The sequence below is a fragment of the Cadophora gregata genome (genome assembly GCF_030347475.1).
Source record: "Cadophora gregata isolate MNR1 chromosome Unknown scaffold_1, whole genome shotgun sequence".
Taxonomy (NCBI): Eukaryota; Fungi; Ascomycota; class Leotiomycetes; order Helotiales; family Ploettnerulaceae; genus Cadophora; species Cadophora gregata.
The window spans coordinates 215,558-230,749 of record NW_026695924.1 but is presented as its reverse complement, the minus strand read 5'-3'; the positions used below and the strand labels follow the sequence as shown (position 1 = coordinate 230,749).

At 48.7% G+C, this 15,192-nt stretch overlaps 6 protein-coding genes across 7 annotated transcripts; 3 read left to right on the top strand and 3 right to left on the bottom strand.

The window, feature by feature from the left end:
- Positions 1 to 577: 577 nt before the first annotated feature.
- Positions 578 to 1,576, bottom strand: ONS95_000047 (uncharacterized protein). The gene has a single exon (XM_058493186.1). The coding sequence runs from the start codon at positions 1,216 to 1,218 to the stop codon at positions 709 to 711; it is 510 nt and encodes a 169-aa protein (XP_058363386.1). The 5' UTR covers positions 1,219 to 1,576; the 3' UTR covers positions 578 to 708.
- Positions 1,577 to 1,633: 57 nt separating this feature from the next.
- Positions 1,634 to 2,524, bottom strand: ONS95_000046 (uncharacterized protein; the record flags this gene model as incomplete). The annotated part of the gene is made up of 4 exons (XM_058493185.1): positions 1,634 to 1,722; positions 1,868 to 1,971; positions 2,140 to 2,319; positions 2,490 to 2,524. 4 exons carry the CDS (start codon positions 2,522 to 2,524, stop codon positions 1,634 to 1,636), a joined length of 408 nt encoding a protein of 135 aa, XP_058363385.1.
- An 840-nt stretch (positions 2,525 to 3,364) lies between these two features.
- On the bottom strand, positions 3,365 to 8,905 carry ONS95_000045 (uncharacterized protein). 2 transcript variants are annotated; one of them, XM_058493183.1, is made up of 6 exons: positions 7,704 to 8,905; positions 7,395 to 7,534; positions 7,246 to 7,339; positions 6,960 to 7,188; positions 4,584 to 6,910; positions 3,365 to 4,507 (listed from the first exon to the last, which is right to left on the bottom strand). In XM_058493183.1, the coding sequence occupies exons 1-6, from the start codon at positions 7,894 to 7,896 to the stop codon at positions 4,389 to 4,391; spliced, it is 3,102 nt and encodes a 1,033-aa protein (XP_058363383.1). In that variant the 5' UTR covers positions 7,897 to 8,905; the 3' UTR covers positions 3,365 to 4,388. The 2 variants fall into 2 exon arrangements, with proteins under 2 accessions (XP_058363383.1, XP_058363384.1); XM_058493184.1 differs by having other exon boundaries at positions 7,246 to 8,905.
- A 1,539-nt stretch (positions 8,906 to 10,444) lies between these two features.
- ONS95_000044 (uncharacterized protein) lies at positions 10,445 to 10,831 on the top strand (the record flags this gene model as incomplete). The annotated part of the gene is made up of 1 exon (XM_058493182.1): positions 10,445 to 10,831. The coding sequence occupies one exon, from the start codon at positions 10,445 to 10,447 to the stop codon at positions 10,829 to 10,831; it is 387 nt and encodes a 128-aa protein (XP_058363382.1).
- Positions 10,832 to 11,278: 447 nt separating this feature from the next.
- Positions 11,279 to 12,247, top strand: ONS95_000043 (uncharacterized protein; the record flags this gene model as incomplete). Its single annotated transcript, XM_058493181.1, has 1 exon — positions 11,279 to 12,247. One exon carries the CDS (start codon positions 11,279 to 11,281, stop codon positions 12,245 to 12,247), a length of 969 nt encoding a protein of 322 aa, XP_058363381.1.
- Positions 12,248 to 12,595: 348 nt separating this feature from the next.
- ONS95_000042 (uncharacterized protein) lies at positions 12,596 to 15,018 on the top strand. Its single transcript, XM_058493180.1, has one exon. The coding sequence runs from the start codon at positions 12,665 to 12,667 to the stop codon at positions 14,399 to 14,401; it is 1,737 nt and encodes a 578-aa protein (XP_058363380.1). The 5' UTR covers positions 12,596 to 12,664; the 3' UTR covers positions 14,402 to 15,018.
- Positions 15,019 to 15,192: the final 174 nt, after the last annotated feature.

The window sequence follows — 15,192 nt, the reverse complement described above, 5'->3', positions numbered from 1 at the left end:
CAGGCCGAGAGGTTTACCAACAGCCCTGTCTGGGAATTTGGGATAAGAGACTACTTGCCCAAGTATGATGAATGTGTCCGGAGGTTGGTGCTAGAAAGTAAGTCTTTTGAGCCATTTCGTTATCTCGACAAGCTACTGTGACGCTGATCAGTGAGACATCACTGTAGGAAGTGCAAGAATAATATACAGGAACAAGTGGTTTCTGAGCTGTGTGAGGCGGCCAATGAAATATTGAAACTTGGCACTGCATCCCGCTTGACCAGGTAATGGTCCAAGACACTCCTCAGCCCGCTGCAGTATTTATCTGCCTATTAAAAGACTTCTGTAGCCTTCCATAGTTGAATCTTGGCCCTGTGTCGACCTTCAATCCGGTAAATCACTTCATTTTACTGACGAAAATTGACCAACCCCTGAGGGGACCTCCAAGTCAGTTGAAACCTGCCCAATCACGGTTCAAGATGAAAGTGTTACCGTGTATTTATGTTGCCAGATCATTCTGAAAATGTGCATTTGGATATTGTTAGTAACCATAAAGCTGGGTCATCAAAACTAATAGGTTGTAGTGTTGGCAATCCATGCCAAATAAAACACGCGAGCTCTGGTTCCAGCATCATCACCAAAGTCACCCGCGCATTCTGGTCACTCCAGGTCAAATTGAATACCAACTTATAGGTCAAAGCTAGACTTCAACACACCCTCTGTCTGCTCTTACTTCTTTCCATCCCTTTCCATAAAAATCGCCTCCACCAACTCCACAGCTTTCTCCGCACACCCAATACTAATCTGATATCCTTCCCCCGCATGCCCACAATTATGAACAACCCATGCCTCATGCTCCTCGGCACCTCCACCAGCAGATAATATCACTCTCTCACTCTCAACCCTCACTCCGCTCTCTCTAGCAGGTCTCGACCCCACACCATGCCGGATAACATCCCACTCCCTTTCCTCCCCATCCCCACCGAAAAGGCCAGGAACCACCCCCCCCGCCCTCCTTAATATCCTACCCCCCAGTTCCGAATCCACGTCTTCATCCCAATTTCCAACCTGACTACACCCACCAAGCACAGTACCACCTCCGGCCGCGCACGTCATGCCATAACAACTCTCCTCGCTTCCATCATCCGTCCCACTAACCGAGGACCCAGCAGGTATTTTCCCATCCGCAGTGTTCAGCGAATTCCGCACAAGAGCAACTTGACCTCTCACAGGAAACATCGACTTATCATTCACACCACCTAGGGAGAAAGAGCCGAGACCGGTGCAGTTGATTACCACATCGACTGCTCTGGACGAACTTGAGGGGGAGGAGGAGGATGAGCTTGAGCGTGGATCGAAAACTTAAGATATATCTGCAAGAGTCTTCCGCCGGGATGTTATTCCTTCTTTGAGACATTGAGAGAGCAGCCATGGGAGGTAGATAGCTGTGTTGATGCAGACTGTTGTGAATGTCGCTGCACGTGCTACGCCCTCTGGGAGGTCGGTTTCGGGAACATTGCGATACTGTACACGGGGTATCGTATTAGATCCGTGGTTCTCGGGTCAATATTCTGCGTGGCGGGCGGTTGGGCTTATACGTTTGTTTTGAAGGGAACGAAAATGATAGAGAAGAAAATGCCAGTCTATGCATACATCATAAAATAACTCTTTTCCACCACGGCTTAGCAGGGAATTTCACCCTTCCCGCCTCTTCATCTTTGGTTCTCGTGTAGACTGTCGCTTCTGTATTCAACTCAGAGTATATCAGTAACCAGAACTCAATCAACTTCTTCATTTCATGTAATCACGATACGGACTAGGAATGCCATGGCAAGATCAAGAGAGTAGCACAAGATGAATAGAACATAACCGGAACGTAGGTATGTACCTTCGAAATGCACACCCGCCTCTGGAAGCCTCTCCGCCAAATATCGAAACCAAGGCCACGTCCTACGATGATACGACGCAGATACCAAATTCCCCTCACACTTTCTACCCCATCAGAAAAGTCGTCATCAGTCTTATGCCAGTAAATCACTCCCTCACTCACCAAAGTTCCCAGATTTCAGATCATCGCAGACGAGTATGAGAGATGGGCCAAGAAAAAGGTGATGGGGAAGATGCAGAGCAGAGTAGGCGAGAGGAGACAGAGGCGCTTACGTGGGCATGAAATTCGCCCCAGCCCACGGCGAGCAATACTCCACATCGTAGTCCCCGGGCATATGTTTCGCAAACACTTCAATTTCAAATCTCCCCTTCCTCGAATTCTCAGAACCATTCGCCCTTCCATTCCTACTTCTCGCAAGTAAGAGGGCTGTAGTGAGGCCTGAGACACCTGCTCTGTTGTGGGTGGTGAGTGTTAGTAAGCTCTAGGGGTTTGGGTTTGAGTGGGAGGGAGATGGAGGAATGAGCAGGAAAGTGGGGGCTTCTTGGTGCATTCTTGGTTGTTGGTGAAGTATTACCTTACGAAGGCGGAGAAGACATTGCAACAGAAAAAAAAAAACACATACCCGATAATGATAATACGTTTCATCTCCATCATCATTCCCGTCTTCGTCCTCATCACAATTCCCCATTTCAGCGCCCTATATCTCAACTATGCTTAGATCATCTTTCACTTTCTTCCTCTGTCATAACAACGAAATGAAAAGACACCCATATGCCTACTTTTCTAAATCGTAAACTGTGGCGACGACGACCTGGTAGATATAATGATAAAAGGACAGAAAGAAGAAACGTATCCATAAATGAAAGAAATACGATAGATAAATGTCTACTAACTCCCGAATTAAATACAAGCAAAATAAAAATAAAAACAAGGCAATCCATACAACGGATCATTCCAATTCCGTTTCTCGGAGTAGGACATGTACCTACGTATACAGACGATACCATGTCCTATCCTATCCTGTCCTATCCTGTCCTGTCTTGTAGTATCATATATACCATGTCATCTCAGAATCCACCCCTACCCAGCCCTAGGCTACTACCCTGCCTTGTCCCACCATCCGCAGCGCTTGTACAGTAGGTGACCAAGCCAATTCAGCGTACATAGCGCCGGAGTGAGTGCATGCCTACGCATACCTCACTCTACCCCATCCCACCCGCCCGACACCGCCCCGCGGGGCTCGACTCCGAGATCACGAGTAACTGTAACTGTAACTGTATTGAGAACAGAAAGGGTGAAGAAAGAATGAATGAAAAGAAGAGAAGAAAAAGAGAGAAAGAGAGAAAAAAAAAAAAACGTGGCTAAAAGAGAGTATTGTAGTTTAGGAAATAGTGGGAGATCAAGCAAGTGATTTGCTACTCAATCAAATCATATAATAGTCAGAGGACTAAAAACAAAACAAGAAGAAGAAGAAGAAGAAGAAGAAGAAGAAGCTAAATAAGTTTTAGAAGAAACAAACAATCAAATTAATTAATTTCGAATTCCGAGGTCTGTATGTACGTATGTATGTATCTGTTCCCCAATCCCAATCCCAATTCCCAATCCCAATTCCCAATCCCAATTCCCATATCATCTCATTCCCATTCCGATCCCATCTCAGCCCATCTCAACCCATGTAACTATCTATCAATCAATCAACCCTCACCATCCACTGTCTATCTCCTCTTTCCATCTTCCCCTCCCTATCAACCACCCCCTTCTCACTTCTCCACAATCATACCCCATCTCATTCCATCTCATCTCATCTCATCTCGCCGCCTACATCTCACCCTCTCCTATTCCCCGTCCCCATCTCTCAGAAAAAGCCAGCCTGAATTTCAACTAGAGAAGTCAAAAAACCAAGAAACCAGAAGATCAAGCACAGCACAGCACAGCACAGCACAAAAACGGCAAAACCACGAATTAGAAGCCCAACAAGCCAGCTAGCTAACGAACCAGCCAGCCATCCACATTCACAACCGCGAACAAAATCTTTGAAAAGACGCAAAGTCAAAAAGTCGAAAAACGGAAAAACAAAACAAGGGCGAGAGATCGCTAGCAATCTTTCGTGGTATCTCAAGGTACGGTACGTATTTGCAGGTTGCAGGTATTGTAATGTAATGTAATGTATCGAATGTCGCGGAAGACGAAAACCAAAACGAAAACGAGGAAGGGCAAGCAAATAAGGCGAGAAGTTCGAGGATGTGTATGTATGTACTTGCAAAACCGGTCAATCAGTCGGAGGTCGGAAGGTAGGTAGGCAACGTCATGTGAGGAAAATGGTGGCCAATTTTTGCTCGTATGTGATTGATTGCGTATGTTGTGTTTACTTATCCCGCCGTATTTGCCGAGAAGAAGAATTGGTACAGTTGAATAGAGGAGGGAATGTGCAGAATTGTGGTGATAGGATTGTACGGGCTGTGTCTTGTTGTATTCCGATCGTCGAGATTGGTGAATGATCATGGTAAGATGTGCGTTGCCCTTAGTTCACAGGTCTGCGGGTAGGACGAGTGCTGGAAGTTGGACTTCCGCCTCCGGTCTCCATATTGCCTGTCAGCTCGGCAACACGGGCCTTGATTCTCGCGACTCTTGATTCGATGGCTGTTTGATAGTCAGTATATCATTCTTCGAGGACTTCAGGGTGATTGAAATCATAGGAGGGGGACAAGAAACTCACTCTCTTCACCACTCGTCTCGCCATCATCACCATCCGTCTTCCCACTATGCCCACCCCTACTCTGCTCCTCACTCTGTCTCATAGCCGCCCGCTCAGCAGCATTCTTCCTAATCTGCGCCCAGCGATCCTGAGCGGGTGTCACTTCAGCATCATCAGTCGCCCTCTCGCGCGAGATGTTCGGTGGAACAGCTGCATCGTCCTCGCTCTGGCGAGGAGATTCCTCTGGTACGAAAGCCGGGACGTCCTCCAGAGGTCCTTGATCGAAGCTAGAGAATGCTTGGCGGGCCTCGTGAGCGTCGTTGGTGTCGACGCGGGAGAGACTGTCTTGGATGGAGGGATCGTAAGAGCGGTCGTAGTTTTGGGTTGGGGAGGCGATGGGGGTGCGGTGTTGGTCTTCTGAGATGCGGTGGGAGATGGATTGGGTCATTGATTGCTGGGTCATGGATGGAGTAGCTTCGCTGACGGGGGAGGTGGCTGGGCTCTTCTTACGGAATCCAGAGAAGCGTCTTCCAAGACCGGCGTTTCCTGCTTGGAGACCGTTGCCGTTGTTGATGACTTGTGGTGGGGCCTGAGTTGATTGGCGGTTCTTGTTGCGACCAAACATCTTTCTGAATCCGCCACTTGGAGCTCCCTGTTCCTTCTTCTTGAGCTTATTGTGCTTAGCTTTGCTCTCAGGACTTGATCCGCTTTGATCGTGGGAAGCTCTAGGTTCTGGTGTTGGGACAACATTGCGGGAAGGGCCTTCATCACGGTCTGCTGGATGAGCATCACTTGGTAATGACACTTCAGCAGCTTTCTCAGACAGGTTTTGGTGAGCTTCTTCATCCACATCAAGACCTGGAGTGGGTGGAAGAGGTGGAGGAGGCGGTGTTTGCGACTGAGTAGGCCCGGGCGATGGAAGTGCAGGTAGGTCTCTCTCCTTTGAGTTCTCGCGATGCTGGTAAGCTGGTCTCAACGTATCTTGACTCTTGCCATTAGTCTGCATTGTTGCCTCTCCAAGTCCTCGGCCGGTGCTGTTATTGGCGAGATATGCTTCTCGAATTGCATCCTTGTCGTACTTGTTTGCCCATTTCATGGCCGGAGACGCCTCATTCATGATGACCGGCTGAAGGGTGAAAACACTACTCGTCTTAGTCGAATAAGCATCCGTATCATTTCGTCCACGACGAGTAGTCGCTTGCTGTGCCTCCTCCTGACGTTGCTTCTGTTGCAATTGAATAGCAGCGGCTTGTATCCGAGCATGTTGATCCAGGCCAATACTCGTCTTACTGACTCCGACACTTTGACTTCCGGTCAGTCCAGGTCGTAAATTTGTAGTTGAGTCAAGAGCCTGCTTCCCAGTAGTAGATTTCCGGCGAGTAAGACCCTTATTCTTCTTCGATCGGCCCCAGAAGCTCTTCTTCTCGGCAATATATGCACCCTCTTCAGGAGCTGGAGCTGCTCCCTTCACCATTTCTTCCATTACCAACCATCTTCCACCACGAATGACGGTTTCGATCAGAGCACATCTTCCAAATGCTGCTTTTCTCTCTCCTGGTTCCTCGCCCGCCAAACTGCTGATCCATACCCACCAGAAAGAATCATCCAAATCAAATCGCGTAATGCTGGCTAGTTCTCCTGGCTCTAAAGTATTTTGCTCCAGTCTTGGTCTATGCGATTGAGAACTTCGACCTCTGGTATCGATTGGAGGTAAGACTTTATCGGGTGGAAGCAGAAGCGGAGCTGGGTTATTAGTAGCCTCATCCACGAATCCAGAGGATAGGAAATCGGCCCAAGATGGTGTTGTAGGTCTTCCACCCCCCATAGTCCTCGTCTGTGGCTTTGTTCGTAGGCCTTGCTGAGGGCGCTTTTTGGCAAAACTGCTCTCCTCGTCCTCATCTTCCTCCTCGAATGCGCCAGAGAATCCTATGTCCTCAAATCGAGACCATGATGCGTCTGTCAAACCTGTTGAGTCCTTCGATGTTGATACTTGGGATTGATTTGCTGAGGATATCGATCGCAATACTCGGCGACATTCATCTGTAAGAGCTTTGACCGGATCCTCGTACTCTGCAAAAGCCTGTAATGCTCGATCATCGTCTCGATATTGAAAGTGGTTTGCCCTACGGAGCAGCGCAAATGGTGTCGGAGATACCGCATCCACAATCATAACCACTTTTGTTGTCCTCGTTTGCAGTAGCGATGGTCGCTCTGGTGGGTATTCGGTTTCCTGTACCAGCTTCTGTAGAGACATTGGAAGTGTTGAAATTCCGTTCAATCCCTTTACGGAACTTGGTGTAAGTGATCGTAGATAGGCAAAGAACAAATGACTCGCAGCGTCCGCAGCCCTGGTGAAAATTAGCAAAACTACCTCCACGACAATCCAAATCTACTCACGAAACCCATCCCCTGTATCCTCCCTCAAATCCCTTTCCGCCATCATGATGTTCGAATCCCCACCATCCAGCTAGTCTCGACAATTTCCGCCCACCAAGACCATTTGTCTTCGCATGCGCAGCAATTGCGGACAGGAGATCGAAGAAATCGAAGATAATCTTCGATCGGGCGTCGGAGTCCACACTGAGGGGTATAAATGTCGCAAACGAGTCGCGGGCCATATTCGAATCTAGGGATATCAAATCAATACTTTATCCGCCCCTGCATACCTCGAAGTGAGACATACCTGATTCCCCAACCTTAAAAAGTTCATACGCATCCCACCCTACAACTCCCCCAGGTAATCTACTCCAACACCATTTCACGACACTGCACAAAACCTATTTTACTTGTCAATCCTGTCCGCGAACTCCAACCACACGCCACGCAACGTACCATTGGCTCCGTCAGCCGTAACTCCTGTGCCAGCATCTCTCCATAGAGCCCCCTCTCGAAGAAATTCCGGACGAACGAACGCGCTGCGCTGGGATCTGACGTCGGTCTGAAAGGGAGGAGTAGAAATGGGGTATCGAGAGCTAATCAGAAAGAGACAAACATTAGCCCCGCCCGTGCAACGTTCAGAAAAAAGATATCACATCGCATCGCAGATGCGAGCATGCAGAGTTTGACAGCGGGAGCTGCAAATAGCCAGCCATCCATCCATCGACTTCGTCTCCATCTCAACCCAGAGAGCCGTAAACATACCTCGCGATTTCAATTCCAGCGTACAGCCTCGCAGCAGCTCCTGCACCTCCTCCGGCTCGACGGTAGTGCGCGTCCAGGCGTCCTCCCACCGTGGTTTGGGCGGTGCGTCGCTCTGCGCGGTGGCCTGCTGCGCGCCTTTCTTTACTTTTGACGGGCCATCTTTGCCCTTCAGCCTCGAGAAGAAGCTCGGCATGGCTGGCTGGCGGCCGTTGGGTTGCGGAGGGGTAATATGCTGGAGATTCTCTTATAGTTGAGTAGAGGGAGATGTAGTGCCGGGAACGTGGTGCATTCGATACAGTCCTTCTTCCTGGCACTCGGGTTTGTCTCGTCCTTGGTGTTGCTGCTGTAAGGTTATGGTGGCCGCGTTCGAAATAATTTTAGCGTGTTAATGCGCAGGTCGTGTACTTGTATCAGAAGGAGGGGCCTGCCGACGAGTGAATCGGCATGTGCAGATGCTGCGAAGGGGATATGTACAGTCAATGGAGGTATCGAGAGAGCGAATAGCCTCAAGTATTTTTTTCTCGTGAAATAAGGAGAAATCAACGCTGGTGGTCGAAATAGAGATTAGGGGAGATTTGGGTCTTGCGTTCGCATCCGAATTTGGGTAGAAAGTTTAATCAGAGTAAATTCAGGGGGTCGCTCGCTTTGGGCGGGATAGCCTGGCTAGCCGGCCTGCACTCAGTGCACTGGGCTCCAGTGGTGTGGGCGCGCCCTGCGGTAGTGGGTTTAGTGTGAGGGCGGGTGGTGGATTTGAGGACGGCAGAACGTCCACGGAAGGAGGATGAGAGGATGGCGCACGGCTGATCGCTGGCTGGTTTGGGCGGCGGTGAGACGGGAATAGAGACAGATGAGATGAAGAATAGATGAAGGGACTTCTGTGCGACGATTGGCTGGGACGAGATGAGATTTACTGTATTTGGCTGGTATATCTGTTTCTGGTGCAGTGAAGATAAGATAAGTTGGACTGGACAGGCGTGGGCTTCTGCTTGGCAGGGTGTAGAAGTGACTCCGTAAGGATAGAGTGGACGAAAAGGAGATGCGAGGATCGAGGATCAAGAATCATGAGACGAGACATGCCCTGTGCAGCAGCCCATATGACTGGTACATTGACGAGGTCTGTCAGCCAGAAAGCCGTGCTGTCCTGTCCAGCCATAAACCCAGTCCTTCGCTTCCCGGCAGCAAGTATCAATAACATAAGCGGGACATATCTGAGTCTGAAAAACACAGAATTGCAATACACGACCAGGATCCAAGGACTGGCGTACCTAGCAATCGAGCAAACTCTGTCATTATTGCAGACACCGGATTGGTGCTTCCAGTCGTTTTCTTCGTCCGTTATGTGGGCAGCGTTAACATTACCAGGAGCGTGCTCGGTTGTGTAAATTCTACGCGAGCCCCTGAATCAATACCAGGCCAGGACTAGGACTAGGTAGGAGGGGGCTGAATCTCGGCTTCTCTTTGGTCCAGCGCGGCAGTGGCAGTGACCAGACCAGTTCACGTCCACCTCATCCTGCCAACACATCATCGTCATCACAATCCATCACGACTTCATCCAGTCGTTGATTTGTGCTTCATTGGATACTAAGTTGCCACCTATCGCGCAATCCAGACGATCCTTCTTACCGATTGATTGATATCCTGTTTCTTCACATTGTTGCTGCACAGCTATCATTTTCTATTATTATCCCCCCCATCATAAAAAGCAACATTCGCTTCACACGGCGTTGCAGAATTGTTCATGGCTTGACCATCCCATAGTGCATTTCATGCATGTGTATACCGCCGCGTACATAAACCAGGAAACACCACCAACCATACTTTTGAGAATCCGGATCACAGCTGCACTCTTCACCATTGGCTATCACGGCGTTCAATTGGACCCTTAAAACGGATCAGGTGATCCTGAGATTCCGATTATCCGCGATATATGGCTTGGTGGGTGTGTTTCAACATTTCTGTCATTTTTCTTGTACTTTTACTTTTGCAGATGTTTTTTCGGTGTCAGTGTGTTACAAAGGAAGTCCTCATCGTCGCCCGAACAAATGTCCAATTGAAGCATTTCATTTTCATCCTCCCAACCGAATCAGTCGATTTCGCGACACCTCCAATCAATATCAACCACGACCAGAGACAAAAGCGGCCTGGCTGCAGATGTTTCGTTTTCCGCGCCTACAGTCAGTAAGCTTAGTTTTTGCTTTTGCGATACTTTAATCCCGCTGTCATTTGTGTTTCATTGGAGACCATAACAGTGTTGCTTAACCTTGAAACGGCTGCTCGGAAACTTAGTACTTGCTCGCTTGCCTGGCGAAGCTTAGATTGGCTTTTGAGTTGAGCTCCAGCTGTCTTGACATAAAAGTCGAGAGAATATCAAAAGGGACGAGTTGGGAATTTTCGATACTTTGCCAGCAGCTAGGCATGTACCTTTGCACTCGACTGAATCCGTAGCCATCCAGGAAGGCAAGTTGGACGAGGCCGAGAGAAAGAGAAAGCGCACCAAAGCATCTGAAGTGAAGGCGGCAGCCACAACCTCCAGCCTCGGCTAGCATCTAAATTTACCCAACTTCTCTCTCTTCCTGTCTTCATCCATCATGAACAGTCGTCACAAGATCGGTGCTACGATACTTGTCCTCGACTCTCCTCGGCACATATAGCATATTCGGGCTGGTTTTCGCAACCCTAGCCCTTACGGTTCGCTTCACCAGTCCTTACTAAGCATACCGTCTCCATTCAGCCCAGCCACCATGTCCTTGCCAGCAATTGGGGAGGACGTTGATACTGCATATGAATATACTGCAATAACAGAACATGGCACAATCAGAATCATGCGACTTGAGCCTTCGCTAGATATCGAGGCTGAGCTTCGGGTCAGACTTATACACGAACGCCTCAATGACTACGAAGAAGGTATCGCTGGGCATTATACAGCACTCTCATACGTATGGGGAGATGCCACAGATATTCGCACCGTTGTCGTCGATGGCAAAAGGCTGTCGATCACAGCTTCACTTCACTGTGCTAGCTATCTTTCACTCTTCTTCAGCTTCCCCATGTTGATTATTGATCTCCTCCGATGGCTAAGCGAGGATTCATTCCCATCGCTTGGCAATGTGCGGTCGAGCGAGAGATAGCTGGACGATAACACAGCAATCTCGAGGAATGAGGGAGAGAACTGATGGAGTGTCAGATCGGTACCGCGCTTTGATTGGTTTGAGTCCTAGGTAAGGCAGGTGACATTTGGTCCTGGGATCGAAGTCACATGATGAGCAAGCTGGGCTGCTGCCTTGAGTGTGGAGATATCTGTGCTGTGGTCAGCTTGAGACGGGACTGTTGGAATGGAATCCCCTCAATGACATGAGACCTTGGGGGACTGGTCAGGATAGCGCAATTATCTGAAGACGATAAGTCCCAAATCTCAGTACTTGGTTGTATGATGAAAGTCGGAATATCTAGAAGAACGGACGTCTTCTCGATCTACCCCACCTTCCTATCCTACGACGCCGCAGTCAAACTGGACTGATCTCTCCTCGACTCGAGACTCATTGAACATATCGTACCAGAGAAGAAGCCAAGCAAACATGGAACCAACAGGACCTCTCTCGTCCTTCCCAAGCTTCCCTCTCTTGCCATTCGAAATCAGGTTGAAGATCTGGGAGTATTGCCTACCTCCGCCTCGTGTCATCAAAGTTGAGCATATCAGGGCTTTCTCACAACAAGATGATGATCCAATCTTGAAAGCCGTACCATGTCACTGCGCCGCTCTCTGCGATGTATATCCCTCAATCGCAGCAGTTTCCTCAGAATCAAGGACCATTTTCCTGTCTCATTTCTCATTCTGCTTCGGCACTCACGTCTCTTGGGAAAACGACACAATATACCTCAACTGGGATCTATCTCACAAAGCCCACCTTCCAGACTCATCAGCACGAAAAATCCTCGACGCATTCACAGCAACAGTCCTGGCCAGCCCGGGAGGAGCTCGCATGGCGTCCCTAGCGATGAATTGGCATTACAGATGGGTGAGACTTGTACTCCGCGACCCCCATAACCATATGGCTCCTGCCAAAAGTTCCTTATTCGACCATTTCCCAAACATGAAGGAGTTCCTAGTAATCAATGGAAGGATCGGCCTCTTCAAGATATTGCCCGACCTGACTCCGGAAACTTGGCCCTACTACGACGCCGTACCATATGGTGAGGAGATGTTTCGTCCTGGAAGCCACGAGATCTGTATGCGTGCTGATGATAGCGATGTTCGATTCTGGCCTACTGGCAGCGGCATTAAATTGAAGGAAGCGAATTCAACAGATGAGGTGGTGTGGAGTGGTGATCCTACGGAGGTGGCGCAGGACTTTGTGCGGGAAATGTATGAAGTTGGAGGTTGGGGGGACGGAGGTAGGAAGCCTTTCGTTAAGATTGTGGGAATGCGAGTTCTAACAGGTTCTTGCTTCAAGGATGGACAGCAAGTTATTGGAGGAGTTGTTGAGGGCCAGAGACAGTTGCGAGAGGATATCGTGTTTCAGAAGAATGAGCTGTTCACATGTTGATCTGTAGAGTAAGAGCAAAAAGAGGGGTGTTTTCGGACGGCATCTGATGGAGATTATGTTTAGTATCAAATCAGGGACAGAACAAATTCCACTTCATATCGTAACCTTACGGATTCAGCGTGTCGGAGATAGTTATGGGATGACCATATGAAATCTGATCGTATCTTGTAAATCATTCTTTCGCTCTACCCATACTTGAGTCTCTCAAAAACAAGTATTTGCTAGGCAATGCTTGAGCAGAACAAGGCGACCAAAGCGAAACCCCTATTTACCATTTTGTCACGTGTCCAATGTTGCATCCGAGGCGAATTTTCGGCGCGTCTCCCCAATTTATCCCAAGTCCACCAACTTTACAATCCCCCTTCCCAAGTATATTTCCCTACCTTTCCTTTCCACGCGCCAAATGCAGCCTTCTACATGTTCTTTCTATCTGTCCTTCGATATGCGCTTCTGGTTCTAGTGCCCGTGTGCTCGATCCTCACAACCTATCTCTATCTTTATCCCGTATTCCACCTCTGCGCGTTCCCATCCCCTGAGCACGACCCACGCTCCGAATACATCAACACTCTCCGCCACCACGCGCCATATACTTCTCAGGATGGCAGCAAGGTAGCGCCCTTCCGGCTGCTTGCGCTGGGCGATCCGCAGCTGGAAGGAGAGTCTTCAATCAGGGATGCAAATGCTGCGAACTTTCCAAATTTGTCAAAGTTCTGGAAGGATGCCCTTCTCCTTGATGGCACGAGGCACAATCCGCTGCAGCGTCTGCGACATAGTCTGCATGATCTGGTCGATTTCTATCTAGACGATATCCCGGGAGCCCTCGAGGTCTATCGAAAACGACTTGATCATGTTGGGAACGACTACTATTTGGGACACATATACCGGACCATGCATTGGTGGACGGACCCTACACATGTCACTGTTCTTGGAGATTTGGTCGGGAGTCAGTGGATCGACGACGAGGAGTTTGAAAGCAGAGGCTGGAGGTATTGGAATCGAGTGTTTAGTGGTGGGCTCAAGGTCTCTGAAGAATTGGCGTCTCAACCCTCAGACGATTTCCAGGATACTTTGGTGCTTGGAGAGGATGCTGCAGCTTGGAAGAAGAGGATTATAAATGTTGCTGGCAATCACGATGTTGGATACGCGGGAGATCTGTCTCAGGATCGAATGGCTCGGTTTACGAGGGTGTTTGGCAAAGCGAACTATGAATTACGATTTCGGCTTCGTATCAACTCGACCGCAGTCAGGAAGGAAGACGAGGGATTTACGGAGGAGAAGCCAGTCCCGGAAGTGCGAATAGTGGTGTTCAACGATATGAATCTCGATACACCTGCCAGTTCCCAGGAAATGCAGGACGAGACTTATGGGTTCCTGAATAAGGTCATAACAACATCATATGATGTTACACGTTCGGCACTCTTCACCATTGTGCTCACTCATATCCCTATGCATAAAGAGGCTGGTATATGTGTGGATGGACCATTCTTCGACTTTTTCAATGGCGAATTTGGCAATGGAGTGAAGGAACAAAATCATCTATCGAAGGACGCCTCGAAGGGATTCTTGGAGGGCATCTTCGGTAAAAACGGGAACCCAGATGTGCCTGGTGGAGGATATGGACGGAATGGAGTGATTTTGACTGGTCATGACCACGAAGGCTGCAATGTGTACCATTTCATGAACCACTCGTCACCAATGCGCCAGTGGGAAGCTACTACATGGCCAAAAGCCCTATCTGCAGGAATTGTCGACAAGCCTGGTATCCCCGGACTGCGTGAGATCACTGTCCAGAGCATGATGGGTGGCTTCGCTGGCAATGCCGGACTGATGAGTTTATGGTTTGATGAAGAGTCTTGGGAGTGGAAATTCGAGTTCACGAATTGCGGACTAGGAACTCAGCATATCTGGTGGCTGGTTCATATCTTGGATCTCATTGCGTTGGGCATCGGTCTAGTTTATGGTAGTATTTTTTTGGTGCGACATGTCATGGAAAGTGCGAAAAAGTTGGAGTCTCCGATGGCGGATGGAAAAGTGAAGGTGTTTAAGGTCAAGAAGGGAATTCAAAATGGAACGATATATGCCAACGGACATGATTCGAAGGTCAGAAAGTCAGCTTTGTCTTCGTCGACACAACCTGGCCTCCGTGGGGGCTAGGTATGCTGAGCTAGGATTCAGGGAGTGGAAAAAGGTCAAGTCTGTGAGTAGTGTAAACTTAAGCGCTGTACGATACCCAAAAACATGTATTGAAAATGATTGTCCTTGTGATGACAAAGGGTCAGGACTCCTCATCCCTCTACCTGTGCCAAAATCCATTACATCACCTCTCACAATTTGAGGCGATTAAAGAGCACAATTCAAAGTATCGGACGCGTTTCTATTTGGCCCAGGTTTTCATCATAGCGTCCAGCCTCGAGTGTAAATCGTCTCGCCCATGACATACGCAGTATACATCAGAAGCTTTCTAGAACATTGCTTAATCCCTTCCAGGAGACTTGTAGAAAGACGGATCGTGCTCATGGAACCCTGATGACATTGTTAGTGGAGTTCAGCCCTATGGGAGTGGGGTTTAGCGAGCTAAAAGGGGGATAGTTCCCGCTTAGAGTTAGGCGAACTCTAATAGGGCTGCTTTGTGGGGATGTAAACACGGTCACGCAGGCCTTGTTCCATGGTTGAGAAAGGTTTTTGTCAGTTCGGTATGAGTCTGGTGCTTTTCACTAATAATTACAATTTTCGATCACAGAATAATATTTCAATAGATAGGTGTTTCAATGGCGTTCACTTCTAAAGACCGCTCTTGCTCACCTCCCATACTTTCCGACTAATTTCCGCAAAAGTTCTCAGCACGATCGTGGTGTACCCCCTTTTAACAGCCAATAACGATTCCTAACTCGCTTCTTTGCCAGAAGCAAACCCATCGTCGATATACATTGCCATGCCTACCACCA

What these genes read in the sequence shown, in the direction of transcription:
- ONS95_000047 (XM_058493186.1), bottom strand. Translation starts at nt 1,218, where the DNA reads ATGTTTCCTGTGAGAGGTCAAGTTGCTCTTGTGCGGAATTCGCTGAAC.
- ONS95_000045 (XM_058493183.1), bottom strand. Translation starts at nt 7,896, where the DNA reads ATGCCGAGCTTCTTCTCGAGGCTGAAGGGCAAAGATGGCCCGTCAAAA. An exon ending in TACGGCTGACGGAGCCAATG is followed by an intron (nt 7,340 to 7,394) that starts GTACGTTGCGTG and finishes CAAGTAAAATAG; the next exon opens with GTTTTGTGCAGTGTCGTGAA. An exon ending in CGAGACGAGTGGTGAAGAGA is followed by an intron (nt 4,508 to 4,583) that starts GTGAGTTTCTTG and finishes ACTATCAAACAG; the next exon opens with CCATCGAATCAAGAGTCGCG.
- ONS95_000042 (XM_058493180.1), top strand. Translation starts at nt 12,665, where the DNA reads ATGTTCTTTCTATCTGTCCTTCGATATGCGCTTCTGGTTCTAGTGCCC.